General features: G+C 32.8%; 2 protein-coding genes across 4 annotated transcripts in view; one reads left to right on the top strand and one right to left on the bottom strand.

Annotated features, from left to right (window-relative positions):
- LOC106467967 (integrator complex subunit 7-like) overlaps positions 1–4370 on the top strand; it is an 18857-nt gene extending 14487 nt beyond the window's left edge. The window contains exons 11-12 of the mRNA XM_013928357.2: positions 959–1153; positions 3809–4370. Of these exons, the coding sequence (XP_013783811.2) occupies positions 959–1153; positions 3809–4051 (438 nt within the window). The 3' untranslated portion in view covers positions 4052–4370. The remainder of the gene's footprint in view (positions 1–958; positions 1154–3808) is intronic.
- Positions 4371–4920: 550 nt separating this feature from the next.
- LOC106467966 (metastasis-associated protein MTA3-like) overlaps positions 4921–27794 on the bottom strand; it is a 60990-nt gene continuing 38116 nt past the window's right edge. Inside the window, exons 11-18 of one of the 3 annotated variants that reach the window (XM_022396211.1) lie at positions 26495–26611; positions 23497–23583; positions 22385–22449; positions 16898–17123; positions 12560–12751; positions 12047–12166; positions 11347–11545; positions 4921–6255 (exon numbers count right to left, since the gene is read on the bottom strand). In XM_022396211.1, coding sequence (XP_022251919.1) covers positions 6129–6255; positions 11347–11545; positions 12047–12166; positions 12560–12751; positions 16898–17123; positions 22385–22449; positions 23497–23583; positions 26495–26611 — 1133 coding nt within the window. In that variant the 3' untranslated portion in view covers positions 4921–6128. The remainder of the gene's footprint in view (positions 6256–11346; positions 11546–12046; positions 12167–12559; positions 12752–16897; positions 17124–22384; positions 22450–23496; positions 23584–26494; positions 26612–27794) is intronic. The other 2 variants (XM_022396212.1, XM_022396213.1) reach the window with 2 other exon arrangements.

The following is a 27794-nucleotide window of genomic DNA, read 5'->3' as shown; positions in this document are numbered from 1 at the left end:
ATTAGAATGTCATGCTCAATCCTACTATTCATTCGTAAAAGAGTAGGCAGTGAGTAGTGAAGACTAGCTGCCTTTCCTTTAGTCTTTCACCGCTAAATTAGGGACGGCTAGTGCAGGTAGCCTTCGTGTAGCTTTATGCAAAATTCAGAACAAACCAATCCAAACTTATTGTAGGACTACATTTTAGTAGGTGACTGAAAACAAATGATCAGCATTAGTAAGGACTTTTAACATCAAGAACTTCTTTGATCACAAAGTAGAATCAGATATAAATACATTGTACATTAGGAAATAAAAACATACATTTATAGTTAGAATAAGATTCAAATTTGGCAACATTGAATGTACTCAAATAGATTTGTACTTGTTGTAAGTATGAAGCACAAGAGATTTCTGTAGTACATGAAAGTTTATACATAGAACAAAAAGCTCTTCCAGCATTTCAGATAAATAGTGTTAGCAAGACTTAAAGCCTAAATTTACACAAGTGATTACATTACCTTTGATTCTGCTAAGTTAGACAATAACTAAAGAACTGTTGAAGATATAATGAAAAACTCTGGGAAGAACATAATAGTTAGAAAAAAACAAGACTGTTGAAGATATGGTGAAAACTCATGAAAGAATATTATAATTAGAAAATCACTAAGGACAGTTGAAGACAACTCTTGAAAGAATATTATAGTTAGCAAATCACTAATGGACAGTTGAAGACATGAAACTCTTGAAAGATGAGGAGTTGATTTTCCTACCAACTGAGTTTTTAAACTTTATATTTTATTATGAGTTGGATAAGCATATTAGGATGACAGTAAACCTAGTAAATGTGAAACAAGAAATTCTTATGGATGTTGTCACCACCATGTCATAGATAATCGTTAATTGCAACTTTTGTTTGACCCTACTTGCAATGAATATTCTGTCATTTGATTTACATAATAATTGCTTCTTCTATCAGTTGGCCGTATCTCCTCAACCCAAAGCTCCGGGAGAACCGAATGACGTTATTCAAAACACTGCTCACTTGGCAGTTAAAGTTGAAGGTGTTGTTCAGCATGGTGGAAGGCCTAGTTTATTTCGTCAAGTAGCTAAAGTTTTATTAACTGTTTCCTCTACTCTTCAGAGTAAAACAACCACAGTTCAGGAAGGAAAGGTAAGCCATGAATGATAATATAGATTAGATGTGTCAGAACTTGGTTACTATGATATTTGAATAATGTACATCACACCACAAGAATGAAACTTACAGTTATGATAGGGGGGATGTAAGAAGTCAAACTTTGAAAATGGATGTCAGTTAGTACAGAAATGTTAAACAGAGTTGAATAAAAACAAGTATTACAAATTATGTGTGTGTGTGTATGTAAGAAGACAAATCTTGTCAAATTAGATTGAATAAAATATAGGTGTAAACTTCACATTCAGGTATTTGGAACAAAGTTAAAATGAAGCTGATGAGAACAAGTGACAAAATAAAATACACTTAAGTATAGTTTTAAGATGCAAAGTTAATAACTAAGTGAACTCTGAACAAATGTCAATAATTACAAAATTTCAGTGGAGTAATGACTTAAAAACAAGATTTACTAGGGCAGTATTCAATATTACCTATTTCCAGTATTGTTTGGCAAGCTTCATTTAGAGGTTTGTGTCAGTGGAGTAATGATTTAAAAACAAACTTTACTAGGGTTGTGTTCAGTATTACCTATTTCCAATAATGTTTGGCTAGCTTCATTTGTAGGTTTGTGTCACTGGAGTAATAATTTAACCCTAGAATGTAAGCATTAAATTTTCAATCATCAACATAGTGTTCTAGGGTTAAGAACAAGTCTTGCTAGGGTTATGTTCAGTATTACCTGTTTCCATTAATGTTTGATAAGCTTCATTTATAGGTTTGTGTCAGAGAAGTAACAACTTCAAAACAAGTTTTACTAGGGTTGTGTTCAGTATTATTTAATTCCAATATGTTTGGCAAGCTTCATTTATATGTTTGTGTCAATAATGATTTATGAACAAGCTTTATGAGGGTTGTGTACAGTATTATCTATTTCCAATAATGTTTGCCAAGCTTCATTTATAGGTTTGTCAGTGGAATAATGATTTAAAAACAAGCTTTACTGGGGTTGTGCTCAGCATTACCCATTTGTAGTAATGTTCAGCAAGTTTCATTAGGTTCATTTCACTGGGGTAAATTTTAAACAAAAATTTTATTACAGTTAGATTTAATATTAGATAAGGTACTTCAGTTAATACTTATTAATATGCAAGTCATGATAGATTTTTCTTTCGTTCTTTCAATAATTCTGATGTAATAGAAGCAAGACTTGTTGAAGGCAAATAAAAACCACTGCATCAATATAATAAAATAATCTGTATTGTGTATTTTTTTTGTTTGAAGATGGGATTTTACATAATATTTAAATTAAGAATATGTTTAATTAATCATATCTTTGTTTATATCTTTTCCGGGTGGTGCAGGTATATTGCAATTTGTAGGAAATTCTCATTAAATTTTACATGTGAACGTAGAAAAGAATGAAATATTTATATCTCCTCAGATGAGACTTGCTGTTTTTCTTCCAGACACTTTTCAATCATCCCATTGTATTTTGTCTAATTTACATGGGATTTGGTACAAAGGTATCTTCTTGCAGGTCCCAAGCAATGATGTAAATAGTTAGATTTTTTTTTTTTTCATAATTTTTCTGGTGTCAAAATGTTGGGATTGCATAATGGAGATATGTCATTTGCTCACGAATGTTGGCCTCTTTAATTATCAGTTTTTATTCCCCAAGTAATCACTACCTCAAGGGATATACTTGTTATAAAGATCACAGGATAGTTTTTAACGGAAGAGGAAACATCGCTGTTTATCTGGTAACAAATGGCATGAAATATATAAATTACACTGGCTTGGTACCATAAGTGTGTTTATGACACTTAACTATATGAAATTAAACATTAATTTAGGCTTTCTCCATAATGTAGTGTAAGTTCACGAGAAAAAAAAAAGCTTGATAATGTTGTAATTTCCTACAAGTATATATTGTTTAATAAAGATTAATTGCAGTTTTATTCCAAAATTTTAATATAAGTATTCTACATACCTGTTTATATTCCATGTTTTTTTATATTAGTAATCAGTAAACAGAAGGTTAATTTGCATTGTAAGAATGACTTGCAGATTCAAATTTTAGTGTCACAGGTAAAATATTAACACCTCTGTATTTGTTTAGTGATATTATTAACTGATTTTGAGTACTAAAAAAAAAAAACAAGGAAGACATTAATACAGTACAGCATTTAAGACAGTAGTGGTCTATATAACCACATTTCATGCTAGTCTGGGGCAACCAGCTTAATCATCAAGTGAAGTTTATTGTTATGAATCTTGGCATATATCCAGATGTGGAGTTAACACAGAATCATAAGATATAAGCCAGAACTTTTGTGCTTTTTAGTCCTTTGAATATAACATTGGAAGCCAATGTCCATCCACATGCAGTGAAAGGATTCATGAACTTTTGTCAAGAAGAATAATAGTTAAAGATGTTACAGAAGCTTCTTATAATGGAAATTATAGTGTCTAGGACTGCATGGTCAATAGGCAGTTCTAAGACTAGTATTATATCCAAAACATAGTCTTATAAAGTGCAATAAACTCTCAGTATATTGACCATCACATTATTAAAAAATTTGGTTGGATTTATGTTATGTAATTAGAATATTTGTTCCTTTTTAATCAAACATTACTTGTGTTACAAGTGGTTATTTGGTGTATTGTGTGAGAAAGTGTTTTTCAATACAGGCACAACAGGATAACAACAACACTATGTCACAAACAGTGAAGCCTCACAATGACTATTTCCATGCTCAGTTCCTCTTGGCCTTCCCTGTCGTGGGCTTGCATCAGGTGATAATTGAAGCAGCAGTAGTAGATGAAACAGAAGCCCATTGGACAACTGGGCCCAAGACAACACTCTTGGTCAAATCATATGATGATAGTTCCAACCAGAAGCAAACCTCACGTGTGTTTGGACAGAGATTTTAGTGATCTTAACTGACAAAAACAACGTAAATAAAACATGCCTCCTGGAGAAGCAAGGTATCTTTAGTGGGCAAAGTAATAAAAAGATTTCAACAGGTCTTGGTATGATGCTTCTTTAATAAATGTTGTCTTAACTAGAATTCTCATTTCATAATTTTGTTTCAAGTACTAACTCACTTTCAATTTAGCAAGAATATTTTGACATCTTTTCCTCCCTTGCTAAGAAATTGTCCATCTACCAATTTGTTTAGTGTTTCTCTATCTGAAAAATGATTTACATCTGTTATCATAAGTGTTGTGAAATAAAAACAATAGACATGAACATCTGCATTGCCATATATTGTCATCAAACTGTGAAAAGATTAATAGTGTTTTGAATGCTAAATAGTAAACATAAAAAAACATGTTAAGCTCAACCTTTTTATATAGGTTTGCTGATGAAGGAAATAAAACTTATTTGTGTTCAATATTTTATTATCAGACAGTCTGCAAAAGCATTATACAAAATGACAAAATAAATACTCAAGTACTAATTAATGTCCCTTCAATTAAAGGTAATGGAGGCAAGGAAGTATTTTCTTTTCTTGATGGGTGTAAAACAATGCAATACATAAACATAATAAAAAGCCCCTCTCCCATGTTCTGAAATACCACACTACTAATTTTGATTGGCTTAAAATGTTTATTCCTTGAAAAAAAAAGTAGATCATTTTGTGAACATTTAAGTCATTATTTCTTGACTTGTACTAAATACCTAAATTTTAATAAACTTTATTTGTTTTTTCCTCACAGACACAAAACTGTATAAAGTATTTTTATACAAATTTTTCCGAATTCAAGCTATAAACTAATGAAAGTGAAGATTATTATTCGAGACAATATGTACAGACAGATATGGGAAAGAAAGTGTGCTCAGAGTAAGCCTGCCAAAACTTTTGGGGAGGGGGGATAATTGTGGATAAAAACTGTAAAGATAACCTTATTATCTAACGCATCAAGATTATAAAGCATTGTATAATTCAGTCTATAAAAAATGTATGTTCCATGATACATGCACACTAGTACACAAAGAAGTGTATATATTTCTTTACAGTTTAAGAGTTTTGGTCAGTGCTATTAATTTCATATTGTTATTAAAAGTATATCTCAAGAAATAAGTTCAAAAGGAAGAAAACATTTCTTGTGACCTTAAGTCACTTTCAGAGGAAAAGTTACCTTCCTTTCAGTATGCTCTATTTTTTTTATTTTTTTAATCCCATTCTTCTCTTACATAGAAATTTATAGTATGGGATGCCTCCAAATACTTCATTGTAGTTTTGAAATTTAACATTACCATTTAGAACAGGGATGAAAATTGCTTTCAAGCATATCAGGTACAAATTAATACCTTAAGTATGATTTACATATTACAGAAGAAAATTGTGATTTGATTAAAAAACAGAACAAATATTTCAAACCAACAGGCTTACCATTGTCCAAAATCTATTAATATAATTTTATAAATACTGGACCCACCTGACATAAAAAAAATCCAACTTATTCTGTAGAGAATAATCAATTTCTTGTGATGATGAAATAGTTAAAATTCCTTGACTGAGAGAAGATGTCAGAAATTTTATTAAAGTCCATTGTCCTCTTTCCCTATAGTCCAGCTTGCAGCTACTGCGAGGAAGGGTATTTCTTGAATTATTTTGAGATAGAGATTATGCTAGTAATTTTCAAAACCCCCAAAGTGAAGGGTATGTTGTCTGTTTTATATAAACAGATACATGTGTGTATATATATATATGGGGGATGTAAAATTTGAATAATAACAGCATGTTTCTTTTTCTTCTCTGCAACTGCAGGATCTCTCATTTTTTATTCACTCTTTGTCAAAACAATTATCACTTTGGGTCAAGTCACGACTACAACACCTCAACCAGCACTGTAACATACTGAAGGTTGCTCATGCACACGGAATGTTCCTTATTTTTTAAAATATCCACATCAGCAAACTCCACCCATTATAGACAGACACCGTTGGGCTTGCTTACTTTGTCAGTCACACAATTTCACCATAATTGTTGTAGCTGCAGAGCTATTCCTGTAAAAGGACCTGCCGTTGACATGGTACTCCGTACTGTAGAGCTTTTACATACAGTTTTCTAGTTGGTCGTCTAGCAGTGCGACGTACTTCACTCATCCCCAGCTGTCTTCTCACTTTTCTGTGGGTAAATAACAGTAATTATTGTACAACAACTATGTTTTGTTTTTTGTTGGCCATACAATATGGACAAAATCATCATTCACATTTGGTTGTGTACCAAAAATAGTTGTTTTACTGATCAAACTGAGTAATTCTTGTAACTGTACTAGGTTTTATAGATGTTTGGCACTACCTACAGTGTAATATTTTTGTTGTGATGTTAGTGTGATATTTTTACAACAATAACTGGTGGAAATTTATAATGAGCTTTGTTGGTGGTAGATTCAGTGAATTTTCTTTAAATGGACTATTTAAGCATGAGCAACCCTGTTTCACCTGCTGTGTTTAATACCCATTGTTAATAACACTATGCCAGATTCACTTCTACCAAATACACCCATATTTTCTTTCAATATATAAATTCCATCCCAACATTAAATTCCCCAAGCACAAAAAAACAATTATCCTTTCTTAACCTCAACATTATTATATCTGACACACATTTCAAAACCAAAATTCATTGTAAGTACACTCACACTGGCCTCTACTTCCCTTGAAATTCCACTCGTGAAACAAAACAAAAAAATTAATACATTATAAAAAAAACCTCCTAAACACAGAACATTGATAAGGAAATTAAACTTTTTAAAGCATTCCTTCATTCACATCAACAAAAACCTCAACTCTCACAAACAAAACATTATACTGCAGCTTACCATTTATCCCTGAAATCAGTTCAAAAACACTTCACACTAAACATAAAAACTCCCGTCGACTTCAAATTCACTCAAATACCTGGCCCTAAATTAAAATCTTTACTAAATGATATGTAGAATCACACATACCAATGTTATTCATAATAACTGCTTGTAATTCTACATTTAAGAAACTGGTAGAAAATTGGAAACATAGATGTACTTAACAAAAAAAAAACTCCCACCTTTACAACTATTAAAAATTAAAAAAACCATAATATAACTATTAAAACACTAATTTTAACCAAAGAGGCCATCTTAATTGAACAACACAGCCATATTCTAAACCAACACTCTGGGTGCCAAAATACCTATACTAAACCACTGAGCAATTTCCTGTCACGTGACTCTTGTTTCATACTGTATAAATGTATTACTGTGTCTATGTAAACTACTTATATTGAACCAATAATGAATAATATTATATGTTGATGAAACATGCTTTTTACACTATAATACTTTTTCTTGGCAGAAAAATTATGTTAAAGGACTTGTATCATACATAATGTAGCACTATTTATTTCAGGTTTTTCAATGTTAACGAAAATACTGAACTGGGTTAACCATTTAGGGACTGCAGTGGCCTCATGTAAACAATAAATATAGAAAATGTAATTCTCATCTATTTCAACAATGTTTGAGTCAGAAGTTAGTGTAAAGTTAAAACATTTTATAATCATTATCTAGTTAATTTTAGAACTAAAATGTGGAAAAATATTTGAACTTTCATTTCTGTAGTACATTTAGGGGGAGGGGGGCTAAGCAGCATATCATGCATTTTTTTGTTTTATTGCTGTCATGATTTAAATCTGTGCCAATAAACTATGTAGAATTACAAATAAAATGATGTAAGCTGGGCTATGTATAACACTGGATGAACTCATATGCCTGTCTGTACCTTAGTGAAGAGTCTTCATTTGAAGATAAAGACTTTCCAGCTAAAAACTAACAAATAGAGGAGATTCTTAGTTTCAGTAATTTATAACAGAATTTTTCTACCTCTAAAATTTCTGAAAAATTAGAAATCTTAAGACGAAAATGTATTATAGATACCTCTCTGCACCACAAAAAGCTATTACCTTGTGTGAACTGCTGTGTAAATTATGGCACATCCCATAAGCCTTGAACAAAGGTCCCACCCCTAAATGTGTCAACATGTAATGTACAAATCTATGATGTAATCATCATTAGACAATAGCCCTCCACTAACACATCTTCTATGTGCACAAATCTGTATGAGCAATAGCACATGAACACAACCTCATTCTGGAAGGGGGAAAGAACTGTGGGAGGTAAGTATCTATCTGAAATACATTTTTCAATAAGGAAAATGTTATCTTCAGAAGTGCTACTAGCCTTTCTGCGCCACAAAGAGCTAAAATCTCACATTGAAAGGCCTGGTGCAGAGAAACTGCAAAAAGTTTTAGAGTAAAGCCACACTGGACTATCTGTTTTGTCCACTGTAGGGAAATGAACCCTGGATTTTAGCATTGTAATTCTGTAAATTTATTGTTGTCCCAATTACAAATATATGAACTTCTTTCTGAAAACAGCATCAGAAAGGAAAAGCTCGTGCAGTGTGACATCCACGAAGTGGGGATAGCTTACTGGAGAATCACTTGATAAGAAGCTGCATACCTCTCAAATAAGGAATACTATTTAGCAGTAGAAGAGGAAGAGCAAAAAAAATCATTAGAATTTTTCGTTGGGTATTAACCTGTTGCCAAGGTGGGAAGAATGGTAGAATGCTCAACCATCCATTATTTCATGGGCAGATAGCTGAATATGACTGTGTAGTGAGGCTAGGACTATAACAAACACTGTTCCATATGGGAGAAATACTTGTGTGAGATATCATACAAATCAGGTGTATGGAGTAGCATCCCAGATCTATGTCCAAAGGCGAACTCAAGACCCATCTAGCTGAACCTAACCATCAGGAATGGCTTGACCCAAAATGTAGTAAGGTGTCCTGTACTACACTACCAGGTAACACTCCAGCACTACTTCCCAAATGAGAGGTGCATCCATTCAGTTTCATACCATTGGGATTACACGAACCAATAAGGAACTCTCCACATCGACATCCACAGTGGCTTGGGACTGGAGAAGTAAGAATTCTCCCATAATAAAACTGAGGAAGGGGAGAAGTTGTGTGGGATGAAACACCAGAGAAGTGCATGGACCATTGTCAACAAGCACAATCATCTGGAATTAAGTCCTGCACTAAAAGACAGAGCAATGGGTTACTACAACTAAAGACAGAAGATGTGAGAGCAGGTACACACCTGGTGCTGTTTTTTTTGTCAAATGCAGAACAGCCTGGAAAAAATACATTGACATCACCAAAGCAGTCGTGTAGAAATCCCCATCTCACTGTGGACAAACCAAAGGAAGAAAAAGGCAGGTGGACAAAGCATCTAAGGCCTCAAATAGTCATCCACTACCAAGGAGAGAATCCAGTGAAGAGTGAGAAAACTACCTATCACAGACTGGAAAGGACAAAAGTTGGGTCAAGTGGAACAGATTGATAATACTGATTATCTCTCATCTTAGTGAGAATGATAAAAAGACAAGAGTAAAACACCAGAGTGAGGTTGAAGAATTGTTGCATGGCATTAGAAATAGGTGAGGTGGAGAGTAGAAATAAAGGAAAAACCCTAAAAAAGTACCCAAGGAACTCAAAAGATTGTAGACAAAGTGGGAGGGCAGCATTCCCGTAGGACTGGAGACAAGGGGCAACAACAGAATTGCCTCCAAGACCTGTGACGGCCAGCCTTCAAAGAAGAGGGGACTGTGAATAGTAACAAGGGAACAAGAAAGAGAAGAGAGGCAATCCCATGAGACTGTATGTGATGAAAAAGCTGGTGGTGTCCCTGGTCCCAAGGGCAAAAAACCAAAATGAGAAGATATGACTGATGAAGAGCTGCATCACCTCAAGATGCCAGCATATAAGAAATAATCCCCAAAATCACTTTGCAAAAAGTACAGGGCTGAGATCTTGGAGAGAAGATTGAGGGAGACAAAAGTCAGAAGGTAAGGTAACCTGCCAAAGGACATCCTATAAAACAATAGGGTCATGATGGAAAGCCTCCAAATGACAATGAATCATGAGATTGAACAAAGAAACTGAGTAGTGAAGATAAGTAAATGGAGAGAATGAAAGAGGAAGGAAAAATAGATCCTTAAAGTAAAAGAAAGGAATCAGACAAAGGAGGATCAAGCAACAAGGGAGCCCAAGATTCAACAAAAAATTACTGGAGAAAGAGAAAACAAAACACATATACCTATGGAAATTAAGCAGTGAACAATGAAAATGGGATCCATATCTAGAAGCAAAGAGCAGGCTCAGCTGAAAAAACAGAAGCAGGAGGTCAGATTTCTTGGATACAAATGTGGTGTACAATAGTGACAATATCACTGTTCATCAGAGTGTCTCCAGTCCATTACAGTATTGGATGTCTCCTGTGAAGGAGTATTAAAAACCTTGGAAGATGCCAGAAATATGGACTTGCCCCCAAAAGTAAAAGGCTGATTAAAGGATTCAAATGAAAGTTCTGATAAATTTAAAATTTAGTACTGTTCTTTCACATAATCAAGACAATTAGGGAAAGAAAGACTACATGATGAATAGAAACAAAACAATAAGCACAAAAATTCTGGGAAATCTTATAAAAAAACAACAAATTTGAAAACAAGCAGTCCTGAGGAAAGAATAAACCCTTGAGTATTGTGGCACATGGAGGATGTGTCGCCCTCCTATTGGTGGAGAGCTATAGCCTAATGATGATTACATCATAGACTAGCACAATACACACAGGGGTCGGAGCTTTGTGGCATGCACAATAATTTACGTGGTAGTACACGAGGTAATAGCTCTATACATATATTAAAGAGGGAAGTAGCATTTCTGAAGGAATAATTGTTTTTACAATAAACTTTCATAAACTACAAGGGTAGGAGAAGGATTGGTTGAAATGCATTCCAGTATCATGTGGAAACTATAATTCAATGTCAGTAATCAGAAAAATATACCAATTATGTCAAAAAAAAAAGTTTGTGTTTTTATAAAGGCTTTCGAGTAATTAACATTGTTCAGTTAATTCTTCTTTTACAAAACTTGATGGGCAATAATTTGAAAACACCAAAAATGGTTAGAAATCACTGCAAAGGAAAGAGACATATGAGATCAATGTCTAAGCCATTTCACCTTCATCAAAACTGCTGAAGGTCACTTACTAGAAACAATGATTTCACTGATTTAACCCCTTTCCTGTATTTTAAAACATTATCCTGTAGCCCTGTTATTCATGTTACTACTTGGCTTTAGTGAATGAATTTATGATGAAACTTGCCTAGTAGCAGATGTGGCTACAAAGTATACATCATCTGGAGCATCAACCAAACTTATTGTTTGTTTCCGTCCTCCAAACCTGATGGTAGCCATCTTTGCTCGTCCATTCAATCGAGTTATTATTGTCCCACGTGGTAAGTCAGCCATTTTGTATAGATCTGGTGAGGAACCAACTACTGCTCTGTGTTTAGCCATAGGGCCTAAAGAGAAGGAAAAGTTTTTAAGATGTGCATGTATTTTTGTTGGTATTATCAAACAGCACCTTTACCACTACTATGTCTGTAATATCCCAGCCGTCCTGATGAACCCTAGTATTGAGTGAAAGGCCTCGTCAGCACTGGATATGGCAGATGTAGTGTGGTTGATTATTAAATATTGTTCTTTGCTTTCACTCATAAGTTCTTAGAATATGTAAAATGAGGTTAAGTACAGTATAAACTTTTATTACTTATTGTAATATAGAATAAAGATACATGGAGAAATTAAAGTTATTCATAGGATATGATTACAGCTTTTCTGCTTTCTGATGCCTAGATAGTTTAACCTTAATTCTGACTAATAACTACCTTTTTGCAATTGTAAAAAATAAATACAAATAAACTGTGTTGTAAAGTACTTATTGTCTCATTTAATAATTAAGAAACTACTAAGTACATACTTTATAATTATATCACAATAGTGCTACTCAAAGACTATCTTACCATCTACTCCATTTTGTTGTTCATATCCACGTTTCCTTAGTATTGTTGGCATGACGCTGTTAATGCCAACACACTTGTTTTCTTCTCTATGAGGCAGCCAAGGTATTAAAAGTTGACCATCTAACAAATGGTGAAATAAAAAAGTTACAATAGTTGTGAAAGTTCAATTATTCCTTAAAATAGATAATATACTGTTCTTACACTACACTATGTATGTTGGAGTGAACTTATAGCAAATGACTTTAAGAATTTAAATCTAACTTGCATATATCACAGTGAGATTCTGCCAAGAGATATATTTAAATGTACGAAAATATTTTTTTACTTCAAAAAATAATAGTCATTTTTAAACTATTTAGTTTATTCATAATAATTCTTGAGAGTGTTTGTTTTCTAACCTCATAACAGCCATTTCCATTATTAACAAGTTTGTTGAAAACCATCTTCCTTACTATACTTCATATTTAGCAATACAAATGCTACACATATGTTTCTATACAGAAAAATAACTACCTTTTCCACGGGGAGGAGGAAGAAATGCTAAGCGTTCAGGTTGAGGAAGTTTATCTTTAGGTAAGGCTATCAGCCACTCGGGTATTGGTATGTTAGGAGCACCCAAACGGTGAGAAATATTAAGAATCGATCCTGGTTTCCTAGGTTTAGCTTTTGGTATTTTTGGTAGTCCCTCAAGTAATTTATTTTGACCTTAAATAAATCAAAAAAAGAAAACAGAAACGTTTTTACTTAAATAAAAAAACAAATATAGATAACAGCAGTACAAGAATGAATGATTAAAAGTTAACATTTTCCTAACTAAAAATTTATTTCTGATACATACTTACCTCTTCACACAGAAATGCTATCTTCCTTGCATGTCTGCTTATGAAATTTGCATGGCACTAGACTTGAGGTAACTCCCACCTAAATTGATGTGTTTATAACGTGAACTGTGCTGGCGCATGATGATGTTATCATGCAATAAAAGCTCTCTACCAATAGGAGGGCAACACAACCTCCATGAACAGTAACTTTCCTATACTACTTGTACTCATGATAACTTCATTCTTTGACTAGGCAAGGAAAAAAAAATGTGCACAGGAAGTTGGGAGGATGAGTGGGAATGTGCGAGAAAGTTAGTATTTATTGGAAATACATTTTCAGATTAGGAAAATGTTAACTTCCGAGACCACAGCTCACTTTCACACACAGAAATGCTAGAATGCTACACTGAAATGATGGAAAGGTTGGTGAAAAATGTTTTAAAACCTAGATGAGCTTCCTTCAGAAAGTGCCTGAAAGGAAGCCCATGAAGTGTGACACCTGATGGTATGGACTCTATAATGGCACATCCAGGAGACTGCATCTCATCTTGAACCTTCACTTGGAATGTAACAGGGGAGAAGCAAATGAGCCCCAAGAGTCACAGGGACAGGCAGAATAAGAACATGACTGTATAAGCACTTGCACACATTTCAACTCTACTGAACAGGCTCTTGCTGCAGGAGGAGGACACATTAGTTTTGTGGTACATTTTTTTGAGGGGTGACCCATACTACAGTGACAGCATCACCACCACCCCAATTCTCACCATATCGTGAGAAACCCAAACAGTCTACCACCCTAGTAGTTAGGAACTGGTAAATGGCAAGAGCCTCTCATGCTCCATCCAGACATGGAGTAATTATAATAAACTGTAATCGTAATCTGTGATTACAATATTATTACATTTAAAATTTTGAATGTCTTTCTGCTTCAAAAAATGCATTTCGGTGTAAACATTTTAGAAGTGGTTTTCACAGCTTCCCAATTACCTGCACACAAGCAAAAGATTTTCAGACATCAGTTCATTACCCATTAAGTCAATGCCCCTCATCCCTGGATCAGTAAGCTTAGAGGAGCAGGTGTGGTGAATTAAAAAGTAATTATTAATTCTTAGCACAAGATAAGTGTAAACCCCAGATTGGAGGCTAGTTTATAGTTTCATTCTGGTGCACTCTACTCTAAAGGATAAGTGGTAACCTTAAGTTAATATTGTAAAAAACTGATGTATTTTCAGATGGCAGTCACCAAGACACCAGTTTTTCAATGCTTTGATGCTCCTGACAGAAGTACTTTGGGCAGTTAATAGGTGAAATGTAAACACTGTTCAATATCAATTTCTGCTACAGGAAAGACTACATCAAACTTGCTTAAGCATCTGCAGGTAATGATATTTTTCTCTAGTAGAAAATGTTTTTGTTATCCATGAAGTGATTATTTAGATTGATGCAATAAAATATCATTTACCATCAATACATCATATTATTTTGGATATTTATTTCAGGCTTCACTGTAATGATGATAGATTGACTGTCAGACTTTTTATAATGTTACTCAATGCTCTGATTTCAAAACCTCATATTAAATGTTATTTTTTCAGAGGAAACATCCTGATGTTTATGAAAACCTCAACAAAACAGGCCAGTCAGAGGCTATTGTCACATTCACTCCCAGGGATTTAATGTCCCTCTCAATTGTTGACAGTGATAAATTTTGCAACTTACTTAGAATCACAGAGTCCCATTATACCATGCCTTCATGGAAGCATCTTAGTACAACACTTATTCATCAACTGCCTACCCGATTGCATGCTGAAATCTTAACTCTCCTCTCCCAAGCATCTGAGATTTGCCTCACCATGATCATCTGGACAAATTGACAAATGAGATCCTTCCTTAAAATGACTGCACACTTCGTTATTGATTTCAATATGCAAAATGTCCTGTTGGCTTGCAGATGTTTTCATGGAACACGTACTGCTGAAAATATTCTTCAACACCTTGAGAATATTGTCACATCATTTGGCATTCAAAATAAGGTGTCATGCATTGTTACAGACAATGCCTCAAATATAATGAAGACCTCTTGATTGCTTGAAGAGGCAGAGATGCCACTGACCAATGAAGAGAATGATGATGATGTAAATGATGGCAATGCTAGTAAAGAATTTCAACCAGTGTCAGTCAGCCTTGAAAATAATTTTTCTTTCAAATCAGCTCATTTCACCTGCTTTGTGGACAGAATCACCCAAGACAATATCCCTTTTTCTAGCTAGAGGCGATTCCAAAGTGAGGAAATGCTGCATTATAGATAGTGCTAAATTTAATAGATTAAAAAAAAAGTTATTTGTGACAGATCCTAATGCGTATATGTGGGTACCCTAGTTTCATGGTAATCATAAGCAGGAACTCATGTCAATTTGGTCTTTGATTTTGGTTTCTTTTGTACAGTTTAGTTTCAACCCTTAAGTATCATGGAATTTATGAGATCTGATAAGGTAAAGAAAAAATTTCTTTTTGAAGAACTTGTATAAGTTAAGCAAAAAAATCTAGCAAATGGAGTCGTGTCTTATGAATATTAGCAACATCGTTATATAGTATTCTTTAAGACAAAAGTGTGAGGGAATGAGATAATTGGCCGACTGCATAACCATATCCATGCACTGGGTACAGTCAGATGGGAGGTTATTAAAGCTGTACAAGACATGAAGATACATACTGAAAATAGACAAGAAATTGCAACAAGTAATCACACAGACAGTTTCAACAATAACTAAAGATGCAACAGCAAAATTGCATTCTGTTCATCATCTGTGTTGTGATGTCAGACATTGCAGACAACAAGCGCATGATGGTCCACAGCCAGGAAGAAAGAAGTAAAAAGATGTAACAGCCTGACCACTTACAATGATTCAAGATCAGAGAAACCCCATCATTCTGGACTATTTGCACAGAATTGCTCGTAACTTAGGTTTTTTAGATGTACTAATTTAACTGTGTTCTAGAGTTCAGCAGGTGCATTAGCATCTTTTTTTACTTTTTACACATAATTATTTGCTTTTCTAGTTTTAATAAAGATGTTTTTTAATGCAATTTTAATTGTGTTTTATTATCTGAGAAATTTTGTCTTGGGGGATATTGTCCGCAGGGTTATACTATCCTAGACTTGGTTAAATTATAGTTATATAACTGAAAAAAACCTCTTTAGAGGTAATAAACAATGTGAGGATGTAATTGCAAATTTTCTGATATATTTAAACAATAATAATTAAATACAAAGTATAAAATTGTTTACTAATTTTCATAATTTTTGAGGTAAAGTAAATAAAATGGAAAAAAAAAATATTTTTTAGCTCTACAAATAAAAGTTTATTCTTACACATTAGTAAAGAAGTCTAAAATACCAAAGTATAATATCAAGTTCAGTATTAATGTTTTTTACTGGCTATTGCCCACATGAAATAAATAACAAAAATGTATATATAAATTATTAATTTTTTTTTTTCCACTGATAAGTATAATTTTAATGTGTAAACTATCATGAAAAATAAATAAAGCAGAACAAAATTCAATTTTCAGTGAATGAAATGAAAAGATTAATATTATTTTTTAAGCTGAAGAGAAACAAACTTTCACTTTAATCTGTACAACTAAATCCCTTAGTCTATAACAACTACACGAGCAATTAATCACAAGTAGAGTAACTTTTTGCTAACAAGTATTAATGCTGTAAAATCCATTATAATCTTTTGACAAAAATGATGATTACTGAAATTAAAACTTTGATTTTAAATATTATATAATCTCTTATTTTCAAGCCATATTTTGCCAAGTGTATTATAACTGAGCCATAAAAGAACACATCAAGGCAAAATATTGTGTATGCAAATAAAATGTCTGGAGTTAATAATCATGTAACATTTATTACTAAAACACATTTTACACAACAGTTGTTGTTTACAACCATTTAAAGATAATTTGAACCTTAATTTTAACTTTACAGAAAACTTGGAAATAACCAAGCAAAACTTACATTCCTGTTTGACAGCTACGACATTGATTGTCCTGAAAGGATTTCTAGCAGCATGATGGGGTTGTAAGATATGAGCACAAATTCGCCGAGCGAGTCGAGTCAGTGGTGTAGTACACAAGTAGAAGGCTACACGCGTTTTTATCATAGGTCTTGGACTGCCAACTCTAACAGCCGAATCATGAACAGAGGCACAGTGTCGCACTAGGTGAGATTTGAGTTTGAATTCCTGAAATACAATAACATACTTATATTTTTGAAATTTTTGGTGTATAATCTCAGTTGAGAAAGCACTGAGAAGGCAAACACATCAAAAGTAACACTGACTATTATTAAAAGGCAATGCCATTGTTATTAATACTTAAAATAATTTTATATGGCAAATCTCATTTTTTTTACAAAATTTACTTCATAGGGGTTATTCTAATGTAAAAAATGAACTTAACATTCTTTAAATGCCAGATTACTATCTTATTTTTATACATTCATTACCAGTGGGGTCCACATATTGCATGATATTAAGTAATTTTATGTTTCTGTCTGTTACAGCATTCAATATAAATAAATGACTAAAGAGACTTGCATATATAGTTTAGAATGAGAACCACATGGACACAATTGGTTATTCTGGGGTTAATTATTTAATAGCAATATTTTAAAATTATATATGTATTATCAGTTCAATTTAATTATCAAGGAAAGGTCAAACTCAATTTAACAACATTGTTTTTAAAGACACCTCACCATTCTGAAGTAATTAATTTTTAAAAAAATGTTAACATTTGAGAAAAATGTGAACTTTCATCAAAATCTATAAAATTTATTAATTAAAGTTTGTATTATTTCTTTCCTACACTTTTAACAAAAAGGTGTCACTGATATCTCATGATTTTTTTCCTTTCCAGTGAAAATAGTTAACCAATTACATACCACAATTTATAAAATATCTAGTTTTGACTTAAAAAATAAATGTACAGTCAAACTTTGTTATAACAAAAACCAAGGTATCCTGCAAAAAAAAATTAGTTTTAACAGGAGTTTGTTATAAACCGATTGACCACTAGATGGCGTTTTCATGAAACAAGTAAGGCTTTTATAATTACAATGCCCCAAATGCAATGTTATTTTTGTCACACATCATGCAAATATATATGTAACAAAAATTATGCTTTCTATCTTTTTTATTTCCAACTAAAGAGGATTATTTACATCATCAATACATCAAGACAGAATTATGTCAAATGACACTTTATGGAAGCAGTTGGCAATGGTCAACTCTGTAACTTTTTGCCACGATGAATGTAGCATATTGATTGCATCTTTAATGTTGATTGTTGGTAGATTTTCTCCAAAATCGAGAGACACCAGCATTTCCTGCACAACCCATTTTCGATAGAAGCTCTTGAAATTTCTGATCATGCCCTTGTATATCAGCTGCAGTTTTGATGTTTGATTCAGCAAGACAAACATGTTTTTTGTGAACTTTAGGTTGTCTATAGCTGAGTGAGCTGGGCAATTGTCAACAAACACGAGGACTTTTCTTATGTCCGAACTTCTCATCTTCTTTGTGTATCCAATCACTGAATAAATCACTATCCATCCATATTTGTACACAACATCACGGTGACTCTTTCTTTGCTTTTCTTTCCTCTTTAAAAGACTTCATTTTTGAATGTTATAGTCTTATCAGGCATCAAATGAAAAAATAAACCAGTTTCATCAGTGTTAAAACTCTCTTGATGCATACCCCTCGACTAGTGCCAGTAATGACATTGACACCCAGTCATCAACCATATCATCTCTGACAGCAGTAGCCTCGCCGCACACTAATTTAGAGATAATGCCATGTCGAGACTTGAAACTTTCCAACCAACCATTGCTGGCTTTGAAGTCGGGATGATTCCACTTTTGTCCCAGTTTCTGGCTTTTGCTTGGAGAATGGACCTGCTGATTGGAATTATTCATCCAATGTGTGCTAGTAAATCATTTTAACTATACTTGCTCAACATCGTCCACTGCTGATAACCAAAAACGTTTGCGGTCAGGTTCGATTTTGTTGTTTTCATACATTTTCAAAATATCAGACTTTTTCTTCAAAATTGTAGACAGTGTACTTAGCTTCATATCAAATTTTCTACACAAGTCACCATGACAAACATCAGACTCAATAGCTCTGATCATTTGGACTTTGCATTCCAATGATAGAGCATGCCGCTTAGTGGGTACATGAGTTGTTGACATCTTGAAGATGATGTGTGAAGTGCTGTTTCATTGATGAAACTGCTCCAATTTATCTAAAATCACAATGCCACTATTTCACACTTTATTCACAAGTTTGAGGGAGTAATTTTGCAATAACTAATCATGTTAAACCTGCAAAACATCTGCTATTAAACCAATGGCTTCCTAGTGGAGAGTTTCCATTTGGCTCGTCATATTAACAGTTTAAATTCTTACGTCTCATGCCAAGGTGATGGAATTCATATACATAGTCTGTCCTTTTATGGTTTCCTAGCTTGTGTTGTAAAAGAAACGTTTGCGGTATGTGTGAAAACCTACTGTTTTATTATAAAAATCGGTTCTCCATAAACAGAGTTTTGTAGTGGTGTCAATGGCATTTCAAAGGAACTTAGTAGTATTGTTCATTTTAAGCAGTGTTCATTGTAACCGAGTTCTTATTAATGAAGTTCAACTGTAACTTGAAATAATAAAATTGTTAGATTGTTTGTTTGTTTTGAATTTTGTGCAAAGCTACACTAGGGCTATCTGCACTATAGCCATCCCTAATTTAGCAGTGTGAGACTAGAGGGAAGGCAGCTAGTCATCACCACCCAAAGCCAACTCTTGGGCTACTCTTTTACCAACGACTAGTGGGATTGACCGTAACATTATAATGCCCCCCTGGCTGAAAGGGAGAGCATGTTTCGTGATACAGGGAATCGAACCTGCGACCTGCAGATTGCGAGTTGAGTGCCCTAACCACCTGGCCATGCCGGGCTGGCATTTTAGATTGTAAAATTTCAAATGTTATTGTGAGTTACTCTTCTATACCAAGATATTTCTTTTCATCTTAGACTTTCAATTTTTTCAATGTTAATCGGAAAGTAACATTTTTTATAAAGTCAGTATCAACTTGGTTGATATTGATTAATGTATTTTTTTTACATTTATTTTTCCATGTGCAGTGGTCAACACTTAAGGTTATAAATCATAAAACGTATTGCAAAAACTGACAAATATTTATTGCTGATTTACAATTTTGGAACGTTAATGGACTGAAACTGCCTGTTGAATGAAAAAGAAACAATGTTTTGGCTTTTATACTGAGGCCTTCTTTAGGTCTGAAAAAAAGGCAGTTTCAGTCCATTTAAGTTCACAAATCCATGTCTACTCTGCCTAAAGTTCCACTGAAACAACCTGGGATTTCAATTTTCAGAATGGCATCACTGCTGAGTTAAGTCTAGGTATCCTTTGGTCAAGATCAACTTATACTTAATAAATATAGACTATTTTTAATAAACAAGTTATTCCATTTGTGTAGACTGTTTGAATATGATAAAATTAACAATAATCCTCAACGAATAAATATTTCAGCATTAACATATCATTTGCTGTACTCGCTAAACCTAACTAATTTTACCTGATACCTTGTCATACAGATACAAGTTACCAGGAAAACATTTTCAGGAATGAAAAGAACACCTAAAAAACTAAAAAAATTCTAAACTTCCCATAAGACTCCTTCGTTCACGCCTACAGTAGTTCCCAGTAGTCCATATTTTGAGAAACCAGAAAATACTACTCATATCACTTTCTTCACTCTACATTAACATAACTAGGTCATAATATATTCTATCCAACTGTACTTAAATGTTGGCTATAGATTTTTCAAAGTTGGACTTCATTAATAAATGTTCAGACCACATAGGTTATACTTATAAAAGCACTAATAGAAAAGGAAAATCACGAGAGAAGCAAAATGTGAAATGTTATACAGGGTGGTCCAAAATTATCTTTCCTATTTCAAAATTTAATAAGAAATACAACCATCAAGTTTTTAACATTCTGTAGCCAAACTAAAACCTTTTTTATTGACATATCAGTAGACTTCTACACGTGCACTATTAGTGTCTCTCAGTACATCTAATCGATATTTGATTTCAGTCCATATTTGCAACAACATGTCCACAGTTACACTAGTGATGGCATCCATTATTCTGGTCTTTATCTCCATGATGTTTGCTATAGGATACATGATGTCCTTAAGTTACCCCCCAAAAGGAGTGATGTTTAGTGAATGCAGAGGCCATGGAATTAGCCCACCCCAACCAATCCATTACATTGAGCCTTTTCTTGCACAGTTACCATTTTATGGGGTAACAATACAAACTGGAGTGAAACAAATGTGACAATAAAAACTGTTTGAGTTGGACTACAAGATGTTGAAAACTGTATGATTGTATTTCTTTAGTTATTTAATTCTAAAGTAGGAAAGATAATTTTAGACCACCCTGTATTATAAATGGTTTGTTTGCATGTTTTTGAGAGTTGCACAAAGTTACTTGAGGATCATCTGCACTAGCAGTCCCTAATTTAGAAGTGATGGACTGCAGAGAAGGAAATTAATCAACACCACCCACCACAAACTCTTAAGCTGGTCTTTATCAATGAATAGTGGGATTGACCATCAAATAATTATGCCCCTAGAGCTGAAAGGGATAGCATGTTTGGTGATGGGACTTAAATTCATAACCTATAGACTGCAAGACGAACACCTTAACCATCAATTCTAAATGGATGACAGTTTCTTGCCAAATATAAATCTATAGCTTGGAATGAGCAGGAACGTTACAAAAAAAATTAACAAATGCAGTTTACAGGTGAGACTTCTCAAAGCTGCAAAGAAATTAAACTTTGAACATATTTTCTTATTTTTCTTTGCAAATTAAACTAAATAAGTGTTAAAAATATCAATTCTAAGCCATTTTTAGTTTAAAAAATTCAGTTATTACTATTAGTTAAATTTTGAAACTTGATATGCAGGTGCAATGAACACCTGAAGAAGAATAGTGAACTAATTGAAAGTGCTCGAGTTTTGAGTCTCAATTGAAAAGAATTAAAGAAAGTTATTCACAGACAAATACCCACATAAACAGTGCTTGGTGTTTTATCTACAAGTGATAAAATCTAGGTATGTGATTGCTGTCATTAATTCTACTGAGAATTACACTAAATACAAAAATCTATTTATAAACTTGAACAGTATTAGATCTATATGGCTGATCATTAGTTTGTGTGATGCAATAATACAGAAAACATTTATTATAGACCTGAATAGTGTTAAATATACACAAACGGTCTTTAGCGTGTGGTGTGATACGATAGAAAACCTGTATTATAAACCTCAATAGTATTACATCTATTTGGCTGGTCTTTAGTATGTGGTATGATAATAAAAAAAAATTATTTTTAACAAGTCAAAAGACCTACCTTACCACAGCTGGTGAACCCACAACGGTGAGGTCTGTGTGTGGCCATATGAGCTGTCAGCTGTTCTGCAAACAAGATTGTGTCAACAGATATAAGAATTTCACATATTAAATTAAAAGAAACAATACTGTAACTAACGTTTAGAGATGGCTTGAATTGATAATGAAAAAAAACTTATAAAAAGTTTAACAAATGTGTAATATTTTGACAAGGTTTTTTTTTAATTTTGTACCTTTGGTAAACTTGTAATGAAGTTTTATTTACTACCCATTCATGCTGTCTCCAAACATTATTGTCTAAAAGTTGGTTCCTTGTCATCATATGTGATTTATAGCAACTAAAAACTGCAACATACACAAGAGTCAGAATTTTGTCTTTCTTGAAGAATGGAGACATGTACATGAGCAGGTTACAATCTAAGGACAGTATACTCTGAGACGTTAGCATTAATAAGAATCATAGCATTCATAATATTGTATGTTAAAAATATCATAACATATATATATGTTACATCTAAATTATGTAATATTTCACTCATTCAGAGTGAAAATATTTTATAAGATATTATTTTTACCCCACAAAATAAAATGTTTGTTTATTCATAGTGATAAGGTATGTCTGTTTCAAATAGCTTTTAAGTACATTCTGGGTCATATTTAGAACTAAAGAATGTAAAGAAATTAATTTTCTTGTGATTACAGGCAAATTAATGAAAAATGTTTGAATCAGATGATAGAACAAATCATGAAGTATATATGGGATCAATACTCTAGACATTGAACTTCTAATACTATTCTTACATTAAAATAACTTTAACAAGTATCAATAATTTCTGATTTTTTACATTTGACACCAGGTTGCAGTTGTTAAAAATATAATAATGGTTTGTGAGTATACCTAGCATGCTCAGTGAGTGAATATGTTTAACATCTGATAAATTATTTAAACTAAATATAATTTCATTACAAAAATGAAATTATATTCTGCCTGGAACTGTAAGACACAAGCTCCCAGTAATTGTTAAAAATGTAAAAAATAAAAAGACAGAGAAAAAAAAAAGGAAACAAATGGTGGGGCAGGAACAGAAAGTAAAAAATTAAAGCCAGGCTGACCTTGCCGATTAAAGACTTTGTTACATTCCCTGCATGAGTAAGTGGAGTCATTATCTGAGCTCCGAGCTGAGATCTGGAATTCACCATCTGGGTTCAAGAAAAAAGGAGGACAACCCTTGACTATAAGTTGATACTCTTACATCAACTTGTTAGATGTATCTTATCACTAGCCTCCTATGTTAAAACATGCACATTTAATTGGTTCTGGGAGTAAATAAAACATTTAAACCTAAATAAATGATTTTTAAGGGAAAAGTAAATAATGTTATTATACAAAAAAATAAACTTGAAAGATACCAAAGGGCTACTAGGATAATTGTTTCACCATGTTTGTACTAGGATCGAGCACCACAAACTTTTACAGATTAAACAAAAAGAAAGAAATTGTATTTGTGGCAGTTTTTTTCTTTTGTTTGTGATTTAGTAAATGTAGAAAAGCGTATATAAAAATATTTTTATATTTCTTCCCCTTAAATTAGTCCTTATGTTTAATATTCATAAAAAAAATGTGTATAGAAGTGAAACAAACTAATCTAATATCTTCAGTGAGCACTTCATGTTGCAGTTTTAAATGCCAAAAGCCAGTGAAACAATGAAAACAACATGCCTAATATTAGTGTTAAAATCACACCAGAGTGGAGATGTTTCTTCCACATTCCTCTTCATTAGTTCATTATGGATTTATGTATATAAAAATGACATTTCTGTACAAGTAGGAAAATTGAAAGCTTACCCTACAATTTCTGCATTCAGGTCAGAGTCAGTGCCAGATCTATCAAGCAGCTCTGTTAGGATTTTAATAACTTTTTCTTAGTCCTCAAATTTTGAACTTTGCTCAGAACATACAGAATCCAGTGAATCAAAAATCTGATTCCAAAGAAACTGTAGATATAAATAAAGAAGATTTTTTTCTTGAATCCTTTTTTGCAAGGACAGTTGAATGAAATTGATAGTCAATATAAATACTTTAAGGTAAATCAATTTTGATTAGTTTTAATTATTTTGAAAAATGAATTTAAAAATGTAAATTTCATAGCATTTGTAACTAGTAATTTTGCAAAACATCCCAATTCCCAAGGGTAGGGGGATAACATAAGAAGTCAAACCTGGATGATGACCTCATGTCACTCCCCATATTTGCAAACAAAATGAATGGGTAAGCCATAGGAGATTACAGCGTGAGATGGAAGGGGTTCAGATCCAAGTGCCAACCCTCTTATCACTCCCCAGGAAGCAACAAGGGTACACACCAGGTTTGATGACAATCAGTTCAGTAGTTGTCAGTCACAATCAGCCATACACACACTGGGACCTTTATCAAATAATGGTTTAGACTATTTTTCTTAATAAATGAAGCACTTACATTTCTCTATATGCAACAAAATGTTCTAGGAGGATTGTTACATTATCATTAGATATAGAAAACCTTTTGTTATATGCAACTTTTTTTTTAGTTGTTTGCACTAGCCACCCCTAATTTTGAAGACTAGAAACAAGGCAGCTAGTTAAAATCACCCACCAACTCTTTGGCTGCTTTTTAACAAAGAATAGTGGGATTGACTGTAACATGACATTGTCCCCACAACTGAAAGAGTGAGCATGTTTGTAGATGGGTTTTGATACCACCACCCACAGATTGAGGGTCAAGTTCCAATCACCAGGCCATGCCAGGTGGTCATTTCACTTGATCTTTAAATAGATCAATAAATATGCATATGTATACTTTTGATAATGTGCTACTTTGCATTTACTAGTATTTACCTTATAGGTTGTTGCTGTTGTTGCATATATTTAGATTATTAGATTTTTTTTATTAGAATTTCAAATGTTGTTTTGTCTTTGCTTACTTAATTATTTTTGTCTTTAAATACTAAAAAAAATTAACAGAATAACATACTGATGGGCTCAGTGCAATATTTTAAACACAAAACTGTAGTAATAATAAAAAAGTCACTTAGCATGTGTAGAGTATTTAAAAGGAATAATGTGAAATAAGACAAAATGCATTTAAGGAACTTTCTTTAGTGTTTCTTAAAATAATCACATGTTATTTCTATTTGAATCTTTGAGCAAATACATTTATTTCTAAGGGTATACAATGTATTTTTTTTATTTGATATTTAGCTTTCACCAATGTTATAAAAAAAGTTTATTTAGATCCAAAACCAAATAAATCCCCAAAATAATGATTGCAGATGTTTTTCTCCATTTAATTACTGTAGTTCATTCTGTACTCTAAGCAAAATTATTGGATTAGGGGAAAGCTATTAAAGTATGACTGAGCTAACTGATAGATCTGGAACTGACTCAGAAACAAAAGACAAAAATCTTAAGCTTAGCTTTCAATTGTTTTGGCTTAATAGTTAACAGAAAATTAAAATGTTATTTTATATACATAAATTACTTTTTTTTTTAAACAGTGGTGTTAATCACTGAATAACATAAGGATATTGACTATTTTTAGTATGGATCCAAGTTAAGGGTCAATTGCAATCCTAAACAGGATATCAAAAATATATTTTGTTGGTATATAATGTTAGTTTTATAACAAACAAAAATAATAATTTTTTAAAATCCTCATGTGGTATAAAAGTGTACAGACTTTCAGACTTTTCTATCATTTAAATAATAACTTAACTGTCAAACTTAACTGAAGCCTTCGTCAAGCAGTATTTGGTTGTTCCATACAATTGTTGATTGAAACAATCCCACAAAGCTCAACAAAGTCTGCATCTAAGAAGCCAAAACTTCACTAAAAATGAATATTGTAGTATAAGAACAGTCTAAAGAATTCTTTAAACACAAATGTTTTCACAACAAAGATTTCCAGTTATATTCAAGCAAGACTAAACTTACTAATTTTGTTATGAAAACATCTAAGTTTTTGGATGAAAATGGAGAAGAAATCTGAAAGTCACAGTAACAACCGGACATATGTTATGTCTGATGTAGCAAAGACAAAATAGAATCTACAAAACCATTATCAGCTAATAATTACCTAGTTTACTGGGATACTTCAGGCCTCCGTATCGTTTCCAGAAACCCCAGCACACCTGACAAAGTCTACAGTGCATATGTTGAGGACCCCAAGCATACCACTGAGGAGAACTTAGAGCTGTGTAAAACAGAGGGTTAAGAACGTATTAAACTGCTCTTACATAAATATTTTACAAACACCATTCAGAAAAGTTGTTTGAATAAAATTAAACTTCACATAAACTTGCTGTTTTAACCCTAATTTAATACTGTTAGGCTTAGCTTTTATCAACACATTTATTATATAATGTAACATATTTCACTGTGTAAACTAAGATCCTGGTGAAGTGTCACTTGTGGGTATGTATATTCATGGAACTCCAGAATTGGCTAACTTCTTGTAGATTTGATTTTGCAACTACTAAATTATTTTACCCAATTGAAGGAAAAAGAAAAGTCAGGATCATCAGAGTTCATTGTTATCTTATAACTCAGACAGACTTTCTTTGTCACAGGAAATATCACAAAAGGAGTAAGGATTAACTAAACTCATATTGATTATCTAGCAACTGAAGAAATCGTAAGCAATTTTTTTGGCCAACCTGCTGTGAATACCTGGTAAGAAAACGGATTAAACATTACAAAATAATACAAGTTACAAATAAAGTTGTATTCAAAACTTCTGGGAAAATTTAATTCTGTATAGTCTTATTTAACTATTTCAATACGAGCTTGGTCGATTTGACCGTCCACGTGATCTCTTTGTACTCCTTTAGTCTTAATAGATTTGATACTACTAACTTTTAATATAGTGTGTATATCTTCACGAAATTTGTCAGTTTTTAGTAAACATTATAAGTCTTTCGCAAACCACAAAAAAAAGATTTGTCTCTGAATATAGAGTATTTTAACACTATTTGTTTTGAATAGTCCATGTGCAAAATGATTTTCATGTTATGATTGAAAATACTTTTCTTCATCTCAACAATCTCAAATATCATTTGAGTTATTTGTAAAATGTTTCAAATGTATGATTTCAGTAAAACTTTATATTTTATCTGTTACTTTCTTTACCCTAACTTTATACAACGTTGGTCAATTTGACTGACCTCATAACCCCCAAAATAAAAAGAAAAAATCTAAATAAATCTAAATTACCCTATTTTTCTTTCTTGAATGACTTCAAACTGTAACATGAAACTACATTTGTTTATCCTATGTAGCTTTAAACTCGTAACAGTATACATCTATTTTACTGTTTTATTGCCCTTTCAACCATGTCTCACTACTAATCATGCCATTATAAGTTGTAAATCACTTGG

The sequence above is a fragment of the Limulus polyphemus genome, unplaced genomic scaffold (genome assembly GCF_000517525.1).
Source record: "Limulus polyphemus unplaced genomic scaffold, Limulus_polyphemus-2.1.2 Scaffold2814, whole genome shotgun sequence".
NCBI classification, from domain to species: domain Eukaryota; kingdom Metazoa; phylum Arthropoda; class Merostomata; order Xiphosura; family Limulidae; genus Limulus; species Limulus polyphemus.
This window is presented reverse-complemented; position numbering and strand designations above follow the sequence as displayed.